Raw genomic sequence first — 17,638 nt, forward strand, 5'->3', positions numbered from 1 at the left:
ATATTATGCATTTCATAGTTTAGTTTGAATAAAAAGTTATGGTCTTTCAAAATTTAAAATTAATATTCACATTTTAGTAGCTATGAAATCATAACTGCTACAATATGAATGTTAAATCGTAAACTTTGAGATATTGTAACTTTTAACTTGGCTTGAACTACATGACACACAATATCAAATCAAATCTCGTTTAGATATGTATAACTTTTTATGAGGTGGAACACGTAATGGCAAGGTTTCGGGTTCAAAAATATAGTTTAAATTCTTTTGGAGACTCCGAACAATTTTAATTTTCTTTTTTTCCCATATTATATCAAATATGGAATCGCGTAGCTGTTGCAACTCAGTTGTAGTAGTTATGAGCAAGTTTGTAGTTGTTATAATGGGTCGATTTAGATAAAAAATAATAATAGAGAGATAATAATGAAAGTAAATTATTATTTTATAGTAAAAGATAATTACGATGGTAAAAGATATTTGCTCGCCCCAGCAACTTTGCTAATTCATCCTCATGCCAACACAATAGATAAATACGAAAGAAGAAAAATATGGAAGACTAATAACCTTTGTAATTAAAAAACGTAGAGATCCGATAATTAGTCAGGATTTGACCCAGACCCAGTAATGAAAGGTAATTATGAGGTGGAGTAGCCTTGTGATAATAAACGAGAGAATGGTGCCCTTTGATAATTCTTAAAAAAAAAATACGCTTTAGATTTTGCCTATTTCGTGGGATATTTGTTTATTTTTATCCAACATCGATTTTACATTTCCTGATCCAATGTCAGAGTTACAAAATTATCTATATATTTTATCCATTTATATTCATTATCACTACTAATATATTACTATTTTTTTTATTTTTTTTCTTTTAAAATTCAGATATTTAAGTGCTGATTTTATTACCTTGCAAATTTAATTATATTACCTTTAACTAAACATAGTCTGAATGTCACTGACTTAGTACTATAAAAATTTCCGACTATCTAAATAAATTAAATAAATTTTTTTTATTAACCATCCGGATAAATCCGATAAACATCCCAATAGAAGATCAATATTATTACGTGATTTAAATAATACAGGCATATAGTATATTCAGCCAGAGATTACAACCTTTATTATTGGAGTTCGTCTCATTTATTTTTACCGTCGCATTGTACTTCTATGGCACAATTATTACTATACTATTATATGTAATAAATTGTTCTCCACAACCTATTTTCCGTACTGCAGCATTTATTTTCCTCAATAATTTTTTTTATTAATTCAGAGATTAATATCGAGGACAGTGGTCTTTTTCCTAGTTTGTCCATCGGTAGCTGAAAATTTATGGTAAAATCTGCTTTTGCCCCAATTGTATTTAAATCGTCATATTTTACAAAACCACCAAATGTCTTACATGAACAGAGCCATTATCTTTCTATACCGATTAACTACAGTCTCTTAATTTATATCTTTATAAATCATCATACAACCGATTATATAAGGCTACTGGATGATAGATTTCACTATTACCATGTACATAATCAGTATTCAATAATAATTATCTCTTCAGGTGTTGTCTCATCAGACTTTAGGTTATGGAAAAATTGACAGGTAAATCATCCTTACTATCCCTCTACGTAATCGTATATGAGATTTTCATCTCATATGATTCCTTGTTCAATTCTTTCAAAATAATTAGATTCTTTTCTTCATTCGAGAATCTCCTCCTTTATTTCACCCTCTATCAAAGAATAACTAAGATCAATTCAATCATATTTTCATGTTCCAATCGAACATTTTCCTTTTACGATTAAAGAAAAAGGAAAGATTATTCCTTTTACCAAACATATACGGATCAAATCACGGTCTTATAATCTTATAATAAAATAAGAATAAAAAATCTTTCTCGATCAATCCCTTTGCTCCTTATTTTTCAAAAATCAAAAAAGATCCTTTTCGAATTTGAATTGGTTCATTTAGAATCTGGACTCTTCTATCTTCTACTTAATTTTTTAAATATCTATTTTTTTTTTTTTTACTGAGCATGTCTCCTCCTCATATCTTACCACCTACACTAATGGTTAGTAACCATCTATAATTTTTCTTTTTGTGTTAACGTAGGAATGGATTGACGAGAGTATTGAGACGAACGAATTATCTGGTGCCACATTATTCAACAATAATTAAATCATATTCCACGGATTGATATAGTTTATATGTATGCCAGCTATTCCGATAGGTCAATAAACTTTAAGGTGTACAAAATATGTTGGATTTTAATCAGGAAACAAAGCTACTGCTCATTTTTTTTATTTTCCATTTATAATGATGTCATAAAAATTACTTATTATATATATTTATAAAAATTCATAGAGTGTATTAAAGTATAAATGTTTTTATTCTTCCTTTGTAATGTTATTTTTAAAATTTTAATCAATGGCAGTTTAGTAGCCGATGCTCTGATTCATTTTTTTTTTTTTTTAATCAAAAGAGACCCTATTTAGTTATTTATTTATTAGTTGGGTGGATTAAATCTTATCGTCTATTAAATAGGTAGAATTCAACCAATCCAACTAGTGAATAAGTAGAGAATTATGACTTAAAGATCCTGTACCAGAGGATCCTGCCCTCTTTAAGAGTGTATTATTGTCATAGAAATTCATTTAAAACTATATAAATCTAACTTAGTTATAATTAAATCCATTCATATACTTTCTCCTCAAAAGCACAGGGGGTGCTTTTGAAATAAGGTAAGGCTTAAGAGCTAAAATGAAAAATTCCCTTTTTACACCCGAGACAGGTGTGGCGGGTAGGAGCCTCCATTAGTCCATTGGCGGGCATGGAGGTAGCCGACGTCACGGCGGAGGAGATCGAAGCCACTGGGGTTCCTCCGGTCGTGGCGCAGAGGCTCCATGCCGCCCTACGGCGGATTCTCTCGGAGCGAGGGACCTCCGGTCCGGAGGCTTGGGACGCCATCTCGAAGCAACTGTTAAGCCCTAGACTCCCTTTCCCCCTTCATCAGATGTTGTACTACGGGTGCTACAGGGGATTTCGTCCCGACCCCCCTCCAGCTTGGCTTCCCGACAAGTAATTTCTTCATCTTTTTGCAGTTGGATTGGATCGCGCGATTTTGTTTGGGTTTGTGTTGGATAATTCGTGTTTTTTGATCAATTAAAGTTTGTTAGTTTTCCGACAATTTTGTTAGTTTCCATGGATAATTCGTATTTGGAAGTTCGATTTCTGAACCTTCATTAAAATAGAAATTAGTGAGCACGATAGTCTCGCTAGTGACAAAAGATGACGTCTTCCGAAATATAGAATTGATCTTTTCGTTGTACCATCGTTGTCCCGTGGATGAATTTGAAACGACCCTAAACCAGAGAGAACGCTGCCGCCACAAATATAGGCAGGGTTTTGCAGAAGCGTGGGAAAGAGTTACTTGGAGACAAATACAAAGATCCAGCATCAAGCTTTCCTGATTTGCAGGCATTTTCAGTGGCTAACCCAGAGGTATACCTGGACAAAATTTGGAAATCGTACTATGCGTTGTTAGCTTGTTAATGGATTTTAAATTTGACTTGAATTGGCTTCTTTGATATGTTGTTCGGATTAGTAGGCTTACTGGAAGATGGTTTTTGAAGAGATGGATATTTCATTTCCGGTGCCTCCATCTTGCATTCTACGCTGTACTAATTTATATCCTGGAGGGCAATGGTTGCCAGGGGCTTATTTAAACTCTGCCAGTTTATGCTTGAGTTTGAATGGTAATAGAAACCTTGATGATGTTGCAATTATATGGAGAGATGAAGGATATGATGCTTTACCTGTAAATACCATGACATTCAAGGAACTACGGACTAAAGTCTGGTATAATTTATTTTATATTGTTTCTTGTATTTAGTTAATCTTAGATGAACAGCCAGTTACAATTGTTGTAATTTCATTTGTTTCTTTGATTTTTCAGGTTGGTTTCTAATGCACTTGATACACTGGGTTTACCCAAAGGATCTGCTGTTGCAATAGACATGCCAATGACTGTGACTTCTATTGTCATCTACCTAGCTATTGTATTAGCAGGTTATGTGGTGGTGTCTATAGCGGATAGCTTTGTCCCCAAGGAAATAGTGACAAGGCTCAACATAGCAAATGCAAAAGCAATTTTCACCCAGGTTATTTTTCCTGCTAGCAAGCTTTTCTCGAGCAGAGACACTAATATCATGTTTGGTTTTACTGCACTCGTTGATAAAGGTTGAATGTTGATTGAAACATGAAGTATTTATTGCTAAAGAGATACTAAGAGACAAAGATGCATAAATAGGGTGTAAACGAGATCAACTGAGCTTAGCTGTCTTTAAGATTGCTTATTTACTTGTCGAGCTTGGTTATTAAAAATCTTATCAAGCTTGAGCCGAGCTTGAGCCGAGCTTGAGCTTTTTATCGAGTTCAACTAAGAGTGTCATTGTCCTCTTACAAATTAGGTTAAACCTTTATCCAATACAAGAAACTTATATTAATTTCTTATTTTTAGTATATTATGAATAATTTAACATTATAAAAATTTATAAATTACTATATTTTTATGTACTTGAATAAAAAAAAGAAATAAATTTATAATTAAATTTTAAATAAATTAGTCAATAAGTTTTATTAATAAATTGTTCAAGCTCGATTATTTTATATGTTCCATTACTATTGAGTGAACATAAATGAGCTTTATCTAGCCGAACACTAATCTTACAGCCCTATGCATAATATCAAACTTTCATCATAATCAGGAAAACTTCATACTAACATTCAAATTTTTGTCCTATTCAAATGGTTAACTTTGATTGCAGGATTATATCCTTCGAGGTGAAAAGAAACTACCTCTGTACAGGTGATGTACATAATATCCCTTGGAGTGTTATTGTAAGCATTTGATAGATTCTAGTTTCTAATTGCATAACTTTTGGTTTTTATAGTAAAGTTGTGGAAGCTCATGCTCCTTTAGCAATCGTCGTTTCAGCAAGAGTTTCTACCACAATAACAGGATTACGCGCAGATGATATTTCTTGGCATAATTTTTTGGAAAGAGTAAAACATACCAAGTATGCACCTGTATTCATGCTTCTTTTCTTTTAAAAAAAACTTTGTTTAAATGATTAAACTGTGTTTTCGACGAGAACATTGATCTTACCATACCCATATAGGTAGGAGAGTCATGCATTAAGCTGACCTTTGCTTTAACCTGTGAACTGTTAGGATGATGCACCCAGCAAGATTGGTCTTCGTTATTGATGGATAAATAAGTGAGCAAGTTGATGATTGCTGCTTTATATATATTTCTAAGGGTGATTAACGAATTTTAAATAAGAAAAATAGATTATAAGTTAAGCTACATAATAATGAAACACACTAGTGTTTATTGAGTGTTATTCCTTACATCGTTGACTAGTGAATTTGGTACCATAAAGTTTTTGTATACCAAAAATAGTTAGTGAAATTCTATTTTCTTTTATAGATGCCAAATATGTGCTTAAATTGACATTTGAATCAATGAATTATTGAGTTTTTAATTTCTCTAAATTATCATCTGTATCTATGTTTTTCTTTCTTCTGCAAATGCAGAGACATTCCTTATGAACCAGTGGATAAACCTATTGAGGCCTTTATGAACGTCCTCTTCTCTTCTGGAACTACAGGTAATAGTCTTGATTGTATAGATCTTAACCCTCAACTGCATTTGTCTTAAAATTTCCCGGCGTCCGAGTCACAACTCACAGAACCCTGTTAGATCACTGCTCTAGGAAACATGCACATCATATTTGAACTTGATAATTTCTTTTTCATAGGCATACGTATCGCTAAACAGGTATCTGATTCTGGAGTTTTGAGTATTGTTTGCTTTACTCCTTTTGCAAGGGGAGCCAAAGGCAATTCCATGGACACATGCAACCCCTCTAAAGGCTGCTTCTGATGCATGGTCAATTTTGGACATACGTAAAGGTGATGTTGTTGCATGGCCTACTAATCTTGGTTGGATGATGGGTCCATGGCTTGTTTATGCCTCTTTAATAAATGGAGCTTCTATGGCTTTATACCATGGCATTCCTCTTGGATCTGGATTCACAAAATTTGTACAGGTTATATAGCTTCACTTTATTTATTTATTTTGCGCTAGCAGATTTTAAAAGGATGGATCTTTTTCTTTTTTTTAGTTGTATGTATGCTATGTTAATACAGTAAGAGTTGATACACCTATTTGAAACTATATTGGGGCAAAATGGTGATGTTACTTTTCTGAAACATGCATCTTTTATTGTCACATGCATAGTCATGTGCCTGCATTTGAAATGCAACAGCAAAAGATCTTTGAGAACTAAGAAGTGACTCAGAAAACGACTCTTGTGTTAGACATGCTTGTCTTTCTAGAGCTCTAACAATGGTTGCCTTTTTTAACATAGAAATTGGATTATAGAACAATTTATTCCACTTTTTCTACTTGTTTACCCTGCAGCAACTCACTTCAGGATAACATCTATGGTGATTTTCTCAACACCTTTTGAAGAATCATGAGAATTAATTCTTTGAGTTGTTTATGGTTTAGATTTGAAATAAGGATTTATTTCATGGTCCATCACGTGGGAAAGAGAAAATTGATTCATGGCTCCTTGATTATAGGGCAAGACACCAAAACCACCCCCCCCTAGTTTTGACGTTTTACTTCTTTTTTTTTAAAAAAAAATCAAAGCACGCTTAAAAAACTTTTCGAAGCACCCTCATGTCAGTCTCTCCTCCTAAGCCACAGTGTGTTGGATATTTCTTTACTCTCTTACCTTCTCAGTTTGTTCTACTTAATTATAACTTCATTCCCACTCAAGTAAAATAAACATGAAATATATTAATTAATTTATAAAATAAAAAAAATTTGTAAAAGATAACAAATAAACTATGTCGGGAAGATTAAGATTTTCTTACCAAAAAATATTGATAGGAGTCTCATGTCTACATGTCATTGAAACGTTGCATTTATTTATTTTTGTTGTTTATTTTATGAATGGATCAAAATGTGGCTTAGAAGATTATTTGGTATCATCTAAACCACTAATAAAAATTCTCCAGACACCATGAAAATAGATACGGTTTGTTATACAAATTTAATAACAGCTGTAGGCTGGTTTTGAGAAGCATGCTTCTGGAGTTTCATATTGGTAATTCATGACGTTGATGTTGCTCATTACTAGGAAAATACTTAAAACATGAAATAATTTCAGTGAATGGCTATGTTTGTAGTCTTCAATTTATTTTGTTGTCTCTCAGTGGCTTACTCCAAGGTCTGTGGAGCTTCAAGCAATTTATTCCAGAACAAAAATCGTCAATTAACAGTTTTTGAATCAATGCAGGATGCCAAGGTAACAATGCTTGGTGTTGTTCCAAGTATTGTGCGCGCATGGAAAGATAAAAATTGCACCACCGGCCTTGACTGGTCAAGCATTCGGTAGATAAACTTTGGAAGCTTGATATTCTGGCATGTTTTTGACCCTGAAACTAATGATGTATATATTTCCCATGCATAGTTGCTTTAGCTCGACTGGTGAGGCATCTAGTGTGGATGACTACCTTTGGCTTATGGGCAGAGCTCACTACAAGCCAGTTATTGAATGTTGTGGTGGCACAGAGATCGGAAGTGCATTTGTTTCAGGGACCCTATTGCAGCCGCAAGCATTAGCTGCATTTAGTACATCAGCTCCAGGATGCAAAATCTATATCCTTGATGGCGACGGGAATCCACTTGTCAGTATTTCTTTTTTGAACTTGGCTAATTTTGTTTGGCTGCGCTTAGAAGTTAGAATTGTCAGTAAAGAAACCCATGTAATCAGTGGAAAAGATCAGTTAACAATAAGGAATTTAGACCATACTTTTATTTAGTAGTGCATAGCTTCTCATTGGTCATAGCAACCACATTTTGTTTATGGTTGGTGCATAATAAAGCTTCATATTATCAGGGATATTATTCTTATTTTTTGGCAATTCACTTCAGAAGATATATATTTATCTACCTGGTGAAAGCTAGTTTTTTTGCCATCTATCACAGCCGGACAATGTAGCTGGGATAGGCGAGGTCGCCCTTGATCCAACAATGTTTGGGGCATCAACTACTTTACTGAATGCTGATCATTATGATGTCTACTTTAAGGGCATGCCAATTTACAATGGAAAAGTAAGTCATTTTGATTTCACTACACTTTCTAGTCTTTGTGAAGCAAGTAAGCTTGATCAGGAACCACTTTTCTACATATGATATCATTTTCTCGAGTTAACAAGCTTAATCAAGCTGGAACATGCAGCAACTTCGAAGACATGGGGATATATTTATGCATACTCCTGGAGGATACTATCGGCCATATGGCCGTGCAGATGATGTGATGAACCTAGGCGGTATCAAGGTGCACATTGAGAGCAAAATAATTTCATCCTTCTGAGCAAATATGTTCTAATCAATTGTCAAATCTGCTATTTACTCAGGTGAGTTCTGTCGAGATTGAACAGGTATGTAACAGTGTCAACGACACCATCCTCGAGACTGCTGCAATCGGTGTTCCACCGTCTTCTGGTGGGCCTGAGCAATTATTCATGGCTGTTGTCTTTAAAGATCAATATCAGTTGGAAGAAGAAGATCTGGACAAGTTGAAGCTGGCCTTCAACTCCGCACTGCAAAAGAAACTGAATCCTTTATTTAAGGTTCTTGTTTGTTCATCTCCTGTCACATTCCTAAAGATACCATCATACTATTGTGATGCCTTCTTGCTTGTTGCTCCTGTAAAAGGTTTCATTCATCGTGCCGATGGCTTCTCTGCCACGAACTGCTTCGAACAAGGTTATGCGAAGAATTCTGCGAGAGCAGTTGTCGCAACAATCCAAGATCTGATGTGCTTTGGTGGTCTCTTATAAAGATGTAATTTCATCCTCATAAATGCCTTGGTTCGCATTAGACTTGAGAACTTTTTTCTTTTTGAAGGATTTGTCACATAATCCTTATAAATAAATGTCTTCCTTCAGGATCACCTGAACTTTACTTTTGACAAACAATGGAAAGTCTTGTGGATGATTATTTACCTCTCACATAGTTCATATCATCTTCATAAGAAATATATGCATATATAGGATATTTGTTTCTTCTTTCAGCAAAGGTTCTAGTATGATGGCAGCCCTCCCTTGGGGCAAGACCAAAGTTCATTGGAAAGCTATCATGACAAAGATAAAATCTTAATCAATAGGTCTTTACATATAAAATTCATATTCATCAATTAAGTCCACTATTAAATATAAATTAGATCATTGTATTAAACATAAATCTTTAAAAGTAATGATACGCAAGGAAAAAAATTTTAGAAAAAAGTTCAAGAATAGACACATAAGTTAATGACTCATTATTTTTACTTTTGTGGTCCATCATTTTATATGTCTATTCCTGAAATTTTTTTCTCAACATATTATTTTTCAATCTTTAAATATAATACTTAACATCTTAACTTGTAAGCGCACCTAATAGAATAGAGAAACAAATCTTAACTCATATCAAATGGGTGAGAAATTCTACTGATCGATTGGATAAAATACAACAGAAGGATTGGTTTAATACAACAAAGGAAGAGAAACCAATCGATGTCTGGTGCTCGGTTGTGATTTGGGATTTGGAGTTGCGGGCTTTATATTTGAAATGGACAGCTTAAATGGCTTAGTATTTTCATAGCCAATTAAGAAGCCCAATGAAATCACATTCCATACTATTGCAGCTCAACACCAACTGTTACCAGCCAGTGGGACAATCATATTCCATACTAGTCTACATGTTGGAGAAGGAGAGGCAATCCAATGTAGAGAAGGGCCTATGGACTTTGTCTAAGATTAGTTCCAATTGGATCTTGCAACTTGAAGAAAAGTGTTAGGGACATTGTCCTTTTTGTTTAAAAAAAAAAATAAAAGATGCACGACTTCTTCAGAATTGACTGAATACCTATCTGTATCATGAACTTTAAGATTTAATCTACAATTTACGAAGTACAATCCAGCTACTTACTGCATGCTTCTTATTCTCATCTCCCCTGAATGTTGTTATGTTCCATCCGCACCATCTTCTTTATTCAGTAATCCATAATTTCCATCCTTTCTCTCTCCTACTTTCCTTCTCTTTTCCTTCCCCTTCAGCTGCTTTCCATGCAAGTAAAACATTTTCCAGCAAGAGATTAAATGACCATAATAACAGATAACTGATCCCTTTTAGCTAATTAATTAATGTGGATTTGGTTTATATTACATAGACAAGGATATGCAGATAATTACATAAGAATGTTGTGCCAAGCTCCCTTAAAGATCGATCGATCTCATTCCACACTCCGTCAGGTTGTATATGAGTATGCATCATTCATTCACTTACTTTACTTTTAATTATACAACTAATTCAAAGCTAATTAAGCTAATGATCTTGGTAGAAAGGCATGCAAGTGAATTACTGCCAAACTTAACAGGGATCAGTCACTTCCATTGCATCGATGAAATTCATGCTTCCATATATAGTCCTCTCGTCCGCAAGTTAGTATAAATAGAACACAATAATTAATTAAGAAATAAAATCATTTTTCTGTCTGCATATCATCAACATCTCAAATTCCATGATAATTAATAAGATATGTCACCAAAGTTTCACCAAATAGAACACTAAAGCTTATATCAGTTTATTTAATAATAATTAATCATAATCATCAAAACCAACCAAATTAAATGCGTTGCACTGCGTGGCCTTGGCATTGCATGTGTACCTAATCGACACAGCTCATTGCCTCAAGTACAAAAGGCATGCTGAATTATTAGATTAATGATACCTAAAGCTTCTCCTTTTTGACAGTACGATTGGAAGCACCATAGGACAACGTAAAAAATCACCACCAACAGCAACAGCAACAGCAACAGAAGAAAAAAATATATTTTCTTTTGAAGCACCCAAAAAACAAAAAACTTACTCACATTAATCACCCTTGCACCACTGTATGTACAATATTGTACATTATAAAACTATCAAAGGCTCTGACAAAATTATGTACAATATAAAGGAAAGAAATCAATACTTTTTTCTTCCCTTCCTGTGCTAAACTGATAATGATATGGAGCATATGATCTTTCTACATTATTCACAGTGTGTTCATCATTTTTTCTATATAATTTGATGATTTACTATGAACAATATGATAATTATAGGTAACTATGAATCTGAACCTCGGCCGGAGCTTCTCAGAAAGGAGCTCGATGCGGCACGCCCTTCCGCGGGGAGGTGCGGTAGCTGACGACGATAGGAGGCGTCCCCGGTGAAATGCTGCTGCTTTCGTTGCCGGAGTGGGTGGCGGCGGTGGCCGGGATTTGGATGAAGCTCCGGCCGAACGGCGGCGCCGTCTTCCGCAACTTGCGAGGCGTCAATGGCTCGTCGGAATATTCTGAATCGAGCATCAGCGACGATTCGCGTCCTGATTTGGGGCGGAGTACGAAGCTGAGCTCCGGGTCCGTTCCCATCCCTTCCAGCTGATAGGAATTAATCACAGAGAAGATATTAGATAATTTAATTAATCGATTAAATTATTCTGACGGAAAATTTGATGGAAAGGTGAAACCTTGCAGCCGATGGAGCAGAATCTGAAGGAATCCAAAAGGCTCCGGCAGCAGATTTCGCAGGTGTTGGTGACGCCCTTCCCCTGCCTCAGCTGCGGCCTCTCGTTGAGGAACACGATCTTGGCGCTGTTGATGATGTAAGTCTGGATGCAGGAGATGTCGATGAACTTGGACACCTCCGACACTCGGATCACATTGTGGTACGACGACCTCCGAATCTAAACAAATTCGCAACACGAATCGAATTGTTCAATCAGACTCAGTCGATCGATGAAAAAGAGAGCGTTTGTTTGTGATCGAGAAGAATAATTAACAACCTGAACGACGTGGTGATCCTTGTGTTCGGGGAGGCAATAGGAGCAGAGAGCCTGGCCGGTGCACTCCAGGCAGTACAAGTTGCACTCGTTCTTATTGGATTCGCCATGGACGGCGCAGGGAACGAAGAAGCTGGTCTTCAGCAGCGGCCTCAGCCATAGCGGCGGACCCATCTCCCTGTTCCCTCCGGCTGCTGAAAACATCGGGCTCACCTGGAGGAATCGCAATCCATCAATCAAATCCCTAAATCGCATAGGAAAGGATGTATTCGCGGCCTTTACCATCACTTCCAGATCCTCGCTCGCTCGCTCGCCGCTTAAAAATACGATCTTTGGAGTCGCTGAAACAGGGGATCGAGTTCCAACACGACGGCGACTTAATTTATCGCCGACCGAAAAGTCGAATCCTGGCGCCGTGAATCGGGACTTGGATGTCGTCGAAAGATCCTACTTTGCATCAAAATAGCAACGGGAATCGCCGCGCAAGCGAGGGGAAAAGGGGGTTGACGAAGGAAGAAAGGAGACGAAGTGGGAAGTTCTAGAGAAGAGAAAGGAACAGAATACTTATCTCTATATGGCGGTTTTGCCGAAATGTGACGACCAAATTTCTCAAAATAAAAACAAAAAACAAAAAACAAATGGACGATATTTAATCATACAGACTATTTCTTTGTGAATCGTTAGATTAAATGGAATTGCTCATTTGTGCATATTTATTTATCTTTTCACATGAGAAGAGAGAGACAGAATGCACTGCACCACTTGCCGTGAATTAATCAATGTTCAGAGATAAGATGAAAGCGAAGCATATGCAATGACAGTTGACTGAGACTGCCATTTTGGCTGAAGAAAGATTTGTTTTTTATTCATTTTTCAGGAGAAAATGATCGATTAAGAATGCTCTGTTTAATTTTATTGCTTCATGAATACAAATAGCTAAATGATTACTATTCAATGGCGTAGTTGATCGACTAGGAACGAAACAGTTCGTCTCATATATTATTAAAATATGATTAAACTATCATGATTCTTTTCTTTTTTTTTTTTTAAAAAAAATTAAAACAGAGTTTGGGTGGAGGAAGGAAAAGAGAGCAATCGATAATTGACGGTGATTCTAATTTTAGTTTTGTTAAGGTGTGGGTTTCATGGTTGAGCATTCGGTCGTTGTACTTGGAGATGTAGCTATCAGCTGGAGGATAGGAAGAATTGACACATCGAAAGTTTGGGTCTTATAGTTTATGAAGGTCCCAATTGTTGAATTTTAATATACAAACAAAAAATATACGCACAAATGGAACATGCAATTGTTTTGATTTCATGGAAACGAAAGAAGCCTGGATTCATTATTGGAAGAAAATGCTGAAGCAATTAAGGAGACGAAAGAGTAATAACTGGATGCTGAAATTGCAGCAAGATATATATATATATATATATATATATACCCTCTTTAGGATGTCTCCAAGTGTGGAACATTAATTAGACATCCAGCGGAGTTTGTTTATTGTAGTAGTAGAGGCTCTGTAATTAGAATCAGAGGATTCTTTCTCCAGTATTTGAATGAGTTCCAGCAAGTCTATGGAACAGTGTTTATCGCTAATTCATGTATTGTAATGATCCAAGAAGTGAATTGATATAGCCAATAAAATAGGCTCTAAAATTAAGGTTGAAGACTGTTGATTTAATATCCCTAGGTCAAGATTAATCTGGTTGATTAAGTTTGGATTGACTCCTTGAGTCTTGATATTTGAGTTTCAATATTTGACAATACATGGAGATTGCAGATGTAATCGTCCGTTTGGGGAGATTGTTGATACAATTCCCTTCTGGTCAAGGTTGACCAGTTAGATATGAAGAGGAGTCAAGTAGGTCAAAGGGTTGACTGAATACTTGACTGAGAAAATCCTAACTGAAAGTTGGGCAGTGGAAAAATCCTAGTGAGTGAAGCTAGATGAAAGTCTCGGTGAGTGAAACCAGGTGAAAGTTTCGGTGAGTGAAGCCGGGAAGTGGGAAAATCCTGGTAAATGAAGCCAGGTGAAAACCCTAGTGAGTGGAGCTAGGTGAAAGTCCTGGTGAGTGAAGCCAGACAGATGGGAAGTCCTAGTGAGTGAAGCTAGATAGATGGAAAATCCTGCTGAGTGAAGCCAGGTGAAAACCCTAGTGAGTGAAGCTAGGTGAAAGTCCTGGTCAGTGAAACTAAGCAGATGGAAAATCCTGGTGAGTGAAGCCAGGTGAAAACCCTAATGAGTGAAGCCAGGTGAAAACCCTAGTGAGTGAAGCTAGGCAGATGGGAAGTCCTAGTGAGTGAAGCTAGGCAGATGGAAAGACCTGGTGAGTGAAGCCAGGCAGATGGAAAGTCCTAGTGAGTGAAGCTAGGCAGATGGAAAGACTTGGTGAGTGAAGCCAGACACGTGGAAATCCAGGTGAGTCAACGTTGACTGGACACTTGGTGTTTGGAAGTCCAAGTAGGTCAAAGGATTGACGAGATATTTGACAAAATGAAATCCAGATGGATCAAGGATGACCGGACATCTGGTGGAAGGAAGTTCAAGTGGGTCATGGAGGACTTGACACTTGGCACAAGGAGAAAAGTCCAAGTGGGTCAAAGGGATTAACCGAACACTTGGTGAAGGAGTCCTAGCAGGTCAAGGTTGACCGGATGCTAGGTATGATGTTCCAACAGGTCATGGTTGACCGGATGTTGGAATTGGAGACTTTGGACTTGGTTTAAGCAAGTCAAAGGGAGATTAATCGATCAACTGATCGATTGAACAGGGGTTCAATCGATCAGCCGATCGATTGGGGCTGTGCTGTTACAAGCAGTGGCCTAATTGATCGACCGATCGATTGAGAGCTTATATCGCACGCACAGAAGCGTTCCCAATCGATCAGTCGATCGATTGGGCACCTCCAATCGATTGACCGATCGATTGGGGGATTCGAAATCACGCACAGAAGCTGAATCGATCGGGTGATTGATTCAGGCGATTTCCAGAGAGCATAGATGTTAGGACCAAAAGTAGCTAAAGGGGGGGGGGTGAATAGCTCGTCGCTCGGCGTGGCTTGTTTCTTCAAGGATATGCAGCGGAAAATAACAGAAACAAACACACAACGCTAACAATGTTGGTTTACTTGGTATCCACCTCACAAGAGGTGACTAATCCAAGGATCCACACCACGCACGCACCCTCCACTATGAAAACACTCCTTTTCGGTAACTACCGAGGGCGGAGAAGCCCTACAAGACTCTCAGTACAAGAAGAAAGGAAAGGGAAACAAAATACAAGCGCAAAGCTTACAATGAGTACAGAAAACCCTAACCCTAGCTTCTCTTCTTGCCTTTGATCCGCCTCTTGACTTGGAAAGCTTCCAAGATCCTTCAAGAACTGGCGATCTGATCTTTTAGAGCGCAGTGGAGAAGTTGGCGAAAGATCTGGAGTGAATCGGAGAAGTGATACCGAAGGAATCGTGCGCCTGCGGCCTTTATCGACGCCAACGGTCAGATCCCGATCGATTCGAATGTTCCCAATCGATCGGGGAGGCTTTGGATCGATTCACGGATCGATCCAGAGCGCCTAAGCGCTGGATCGATCCATGGATCGATCCGAGCTCTGATAGTGCTAGTACTGGGACATCTGATCGATCCACGGATCGATCCGGAGGCTCGCTAAGAAAGGCTTGGATCGATCCACCGATCGATTCAGATCTGGATCGATCCATCGATCGATCCGATTTGATTTTTGCCCAAAATCAAGTCCCAAGCCTACCAAACCAACACCGGTCAACCTTGACCCGTTGGTACATCATGCCTAGCATCGGTCACTCCTTTGACCTGCTAGGACTTCCCACCAGTGTCGGTCAATCCTTTGACCCACTTGGACTTTTCTAGTCGTGCCAAGTATCAGGTCACTCCCTTGACCTACTTGGACTTCCACGATGTCGGTCAACCTTGACCCATCTGGATTTCCTCATGCCAAGTATCCAGTCAATCCTTTGACCTACTTGGACTTCCCAACACCAGATGTCCGATCATCCTTGATCCATCTGAATTTTCCCTTGCCTGGCTTCACTCACCAGGACTTTCACCTAGTTTCACTCACTAGGGTTTTCCATCTGCCTAGCTTCACTCACTAGGACTTTCCATCTGCCTAGCTTCACTCACTAGGACTTTCCATCTGCCTAGCTTCACTCACTAGGACTTCCCAGTCAAGTATCCGGTCACTCCCTTGACCTACTTTACTCTTCTTCAATCAATATCTTATTGTCAAACATCTAAACCCAAACCAAGACTCAGCTTGGTTAACCAGGTCAACCTTGACCTGAGGGATATTGCACCAACAATCTCCCCCTTTTTGATGTTTGACAATACCACAATAACACTTACAATACCACATGTAAGTTAAGCTAATCCCATAGCCTCATTCTTCATGCCACTAGGTAATGAACACATAAGTTAGACTCTTCATTCTCCCCCTAAGAGGGCAAAACTCCCTCTAGGTAATGAAAGCCTAACTTACTCCTATTCACAAGTCCTTTCATTCTCCCCCTATTGGCACACATCAAACCCCCTATTGATAAAACACATCAACCCATCTTTGGGCACACATCAACCCATGCCCCAATTTTGGGTATACATCAACAAATCCATTTGTTGACAACTCTCCCCCTGAAGAGTTGCTCATCGTTGTTCACAACATCACTCGTTGTGATCAACACGACAATGAAGGTCTCATACCCTTCATTTTTCCTTAATTTCTCCCTCAATGTAGACAAATACCCAACCTTGAGCATTTTCTAACGACTTGAGTTTCCACTTGAAATAATGAGGATATCCACTCCCCATTTCAAGTTCAAAAGCTCGTCCATGAGCATTTTCTTTAAAGAAGGTTAACCACCTTCCAAGGTTCATGAAAAATAATTTTCATGCCTTTAAAGAGTCCCTCCCCCTAAAGACATGGTGGTAACTTCTGTCATTGCACCAACAATGACTTGGAATCCCTAAACCTTTAGGAAACCCAGATTTAGAAGTTTTGAGGTTCAAATGTTCAAAATTTGAAACAAACCTCAACCTAAACTTCAATAAAGTCTTCCTTAACCATTCCATCCTTGTTTTCAACACGAAAACACCCTTTTTATGTATACAAATGTATTTTAAGGGTTTGGAATGGTCACATAGACTCAACATGGTTCAAAGATACTGAAATCAGGCCTTCCCAGCCAAAATCAGCAACTTGGATCGATTGGAGTTGGGTTCCAATCGATTGAACCTGTCTGAATCGATCCACTGATCGATTCAGGCCTTGTGGATCGATCGGCTGATCGATCCAGCGAGCTACTGCTCGCGAGAGTTGCCTTATGAATCGATCCGATAGTTGCTGAAATTCCATTTCAGTCAACTTCAGAAACCCCTAGAAAATTCTACAAAAATCCAAAAATTATGAAATTTCGTGTAGACATTATTTAGGGTATCTACAATCAAGGAAAAATAATTTTCTATGAAAATACATCATATTTTCAAAGATTGACACAAACTTGAAAACTTGCAAAAACTTTAGCGTTTTCTTCAAGTTTATGTCTAACTATTCAATGGTGATTACTATCAAAAGATAGCCTTCACCAAAGTTTTCCAAAAACATTTTAAAAACATTTTCAAAACCAATATCCCATCATGTTCCTTGGGCATAATGCACATGACTTGT

General features: G+C 37.5%; 2 protein-coding genes across 2 annotated transcripts; one reads left to right on the top strand and one right to left on the bottom strand.

Annotated features, from left to right (window-relative positions):
* The first annotated feature begins 2,774 nt into the window (after positions 1-2,774).
* LOC121974916 (probable acyl-activating enzyme 17, peroxisomal) lies at positions 2,775-9,090 on the top strand. Its single transcript, XM_042526205.1, has 14 exons — positions 2,775-3,075; positions 3,369-3,498; positions 3,605-3,855; positions 3,953-4,157; positions 4,824-4,864; positions 4,950-5,075; positions 5,596-5,669; positions 5,890-6,110; positions 7,371-7,465; positions 7,545-7,761; positions 8,063-8,188; positions 8,316-8,414; positions 8,494-8,709; positions 8,795-9,090. The coding sequence occupies exons 1-14, from the start codon at positions 2,828-2,830 to the stop codon at positions 8,894-8,896; spliced, it is 2,151 nt and encodes a 716-aa protein (XP_042382139.1). The 5' UTR covers positions 2,775-2,827; the 3' UTR covers positions 8,897-9,090.
* Positions 9,091-10,937: 1,847 nt separating this feature from the next.
* LOC121989476 (protein RGF1 INDUCIBLE TRANSCRIPTION FACTOR 1-like) lies at positions 10,938-12,500 on the bottom strand. Its single transcript, XM_042543593.1, has 4 exons — positions 12,225-12,500; positions 11,946-12,155; positions 11,631-11,846; positions 10,938-11,541 (listed from the first exon to the last, which is right to left on the bottom strand). The coding sequence occupies exons 1-4, from the start codon at positions 12,225-12,227 to the stop codon at positions 11,257-11,259; spliced, it is 714 nt and encodes a 237-aa protein (XP_042399527.1). The 5' UTR covers positions 12,228-12,500; the 3' UTR covers positions 10,938-11,256.
* Positions 12,501-17,638: the final 5,138 nt, after the last annotated feature.

Source organism: Zingiber officinale, chromosome 1B (genome assembly GCF_018446385.1).
Source record: "Zingiber officinale cultivar Zhangliang chromosome 1B, Zo_v1.1, whole genome shotgun sequence".
NCBI classification, from domain to species: Eukaryota; Viridiplantae; Streptophyta; class Magnoliopsida; order Zingiberales; family Zingiberaceae; genus Zingiber; species Zingiber officinale.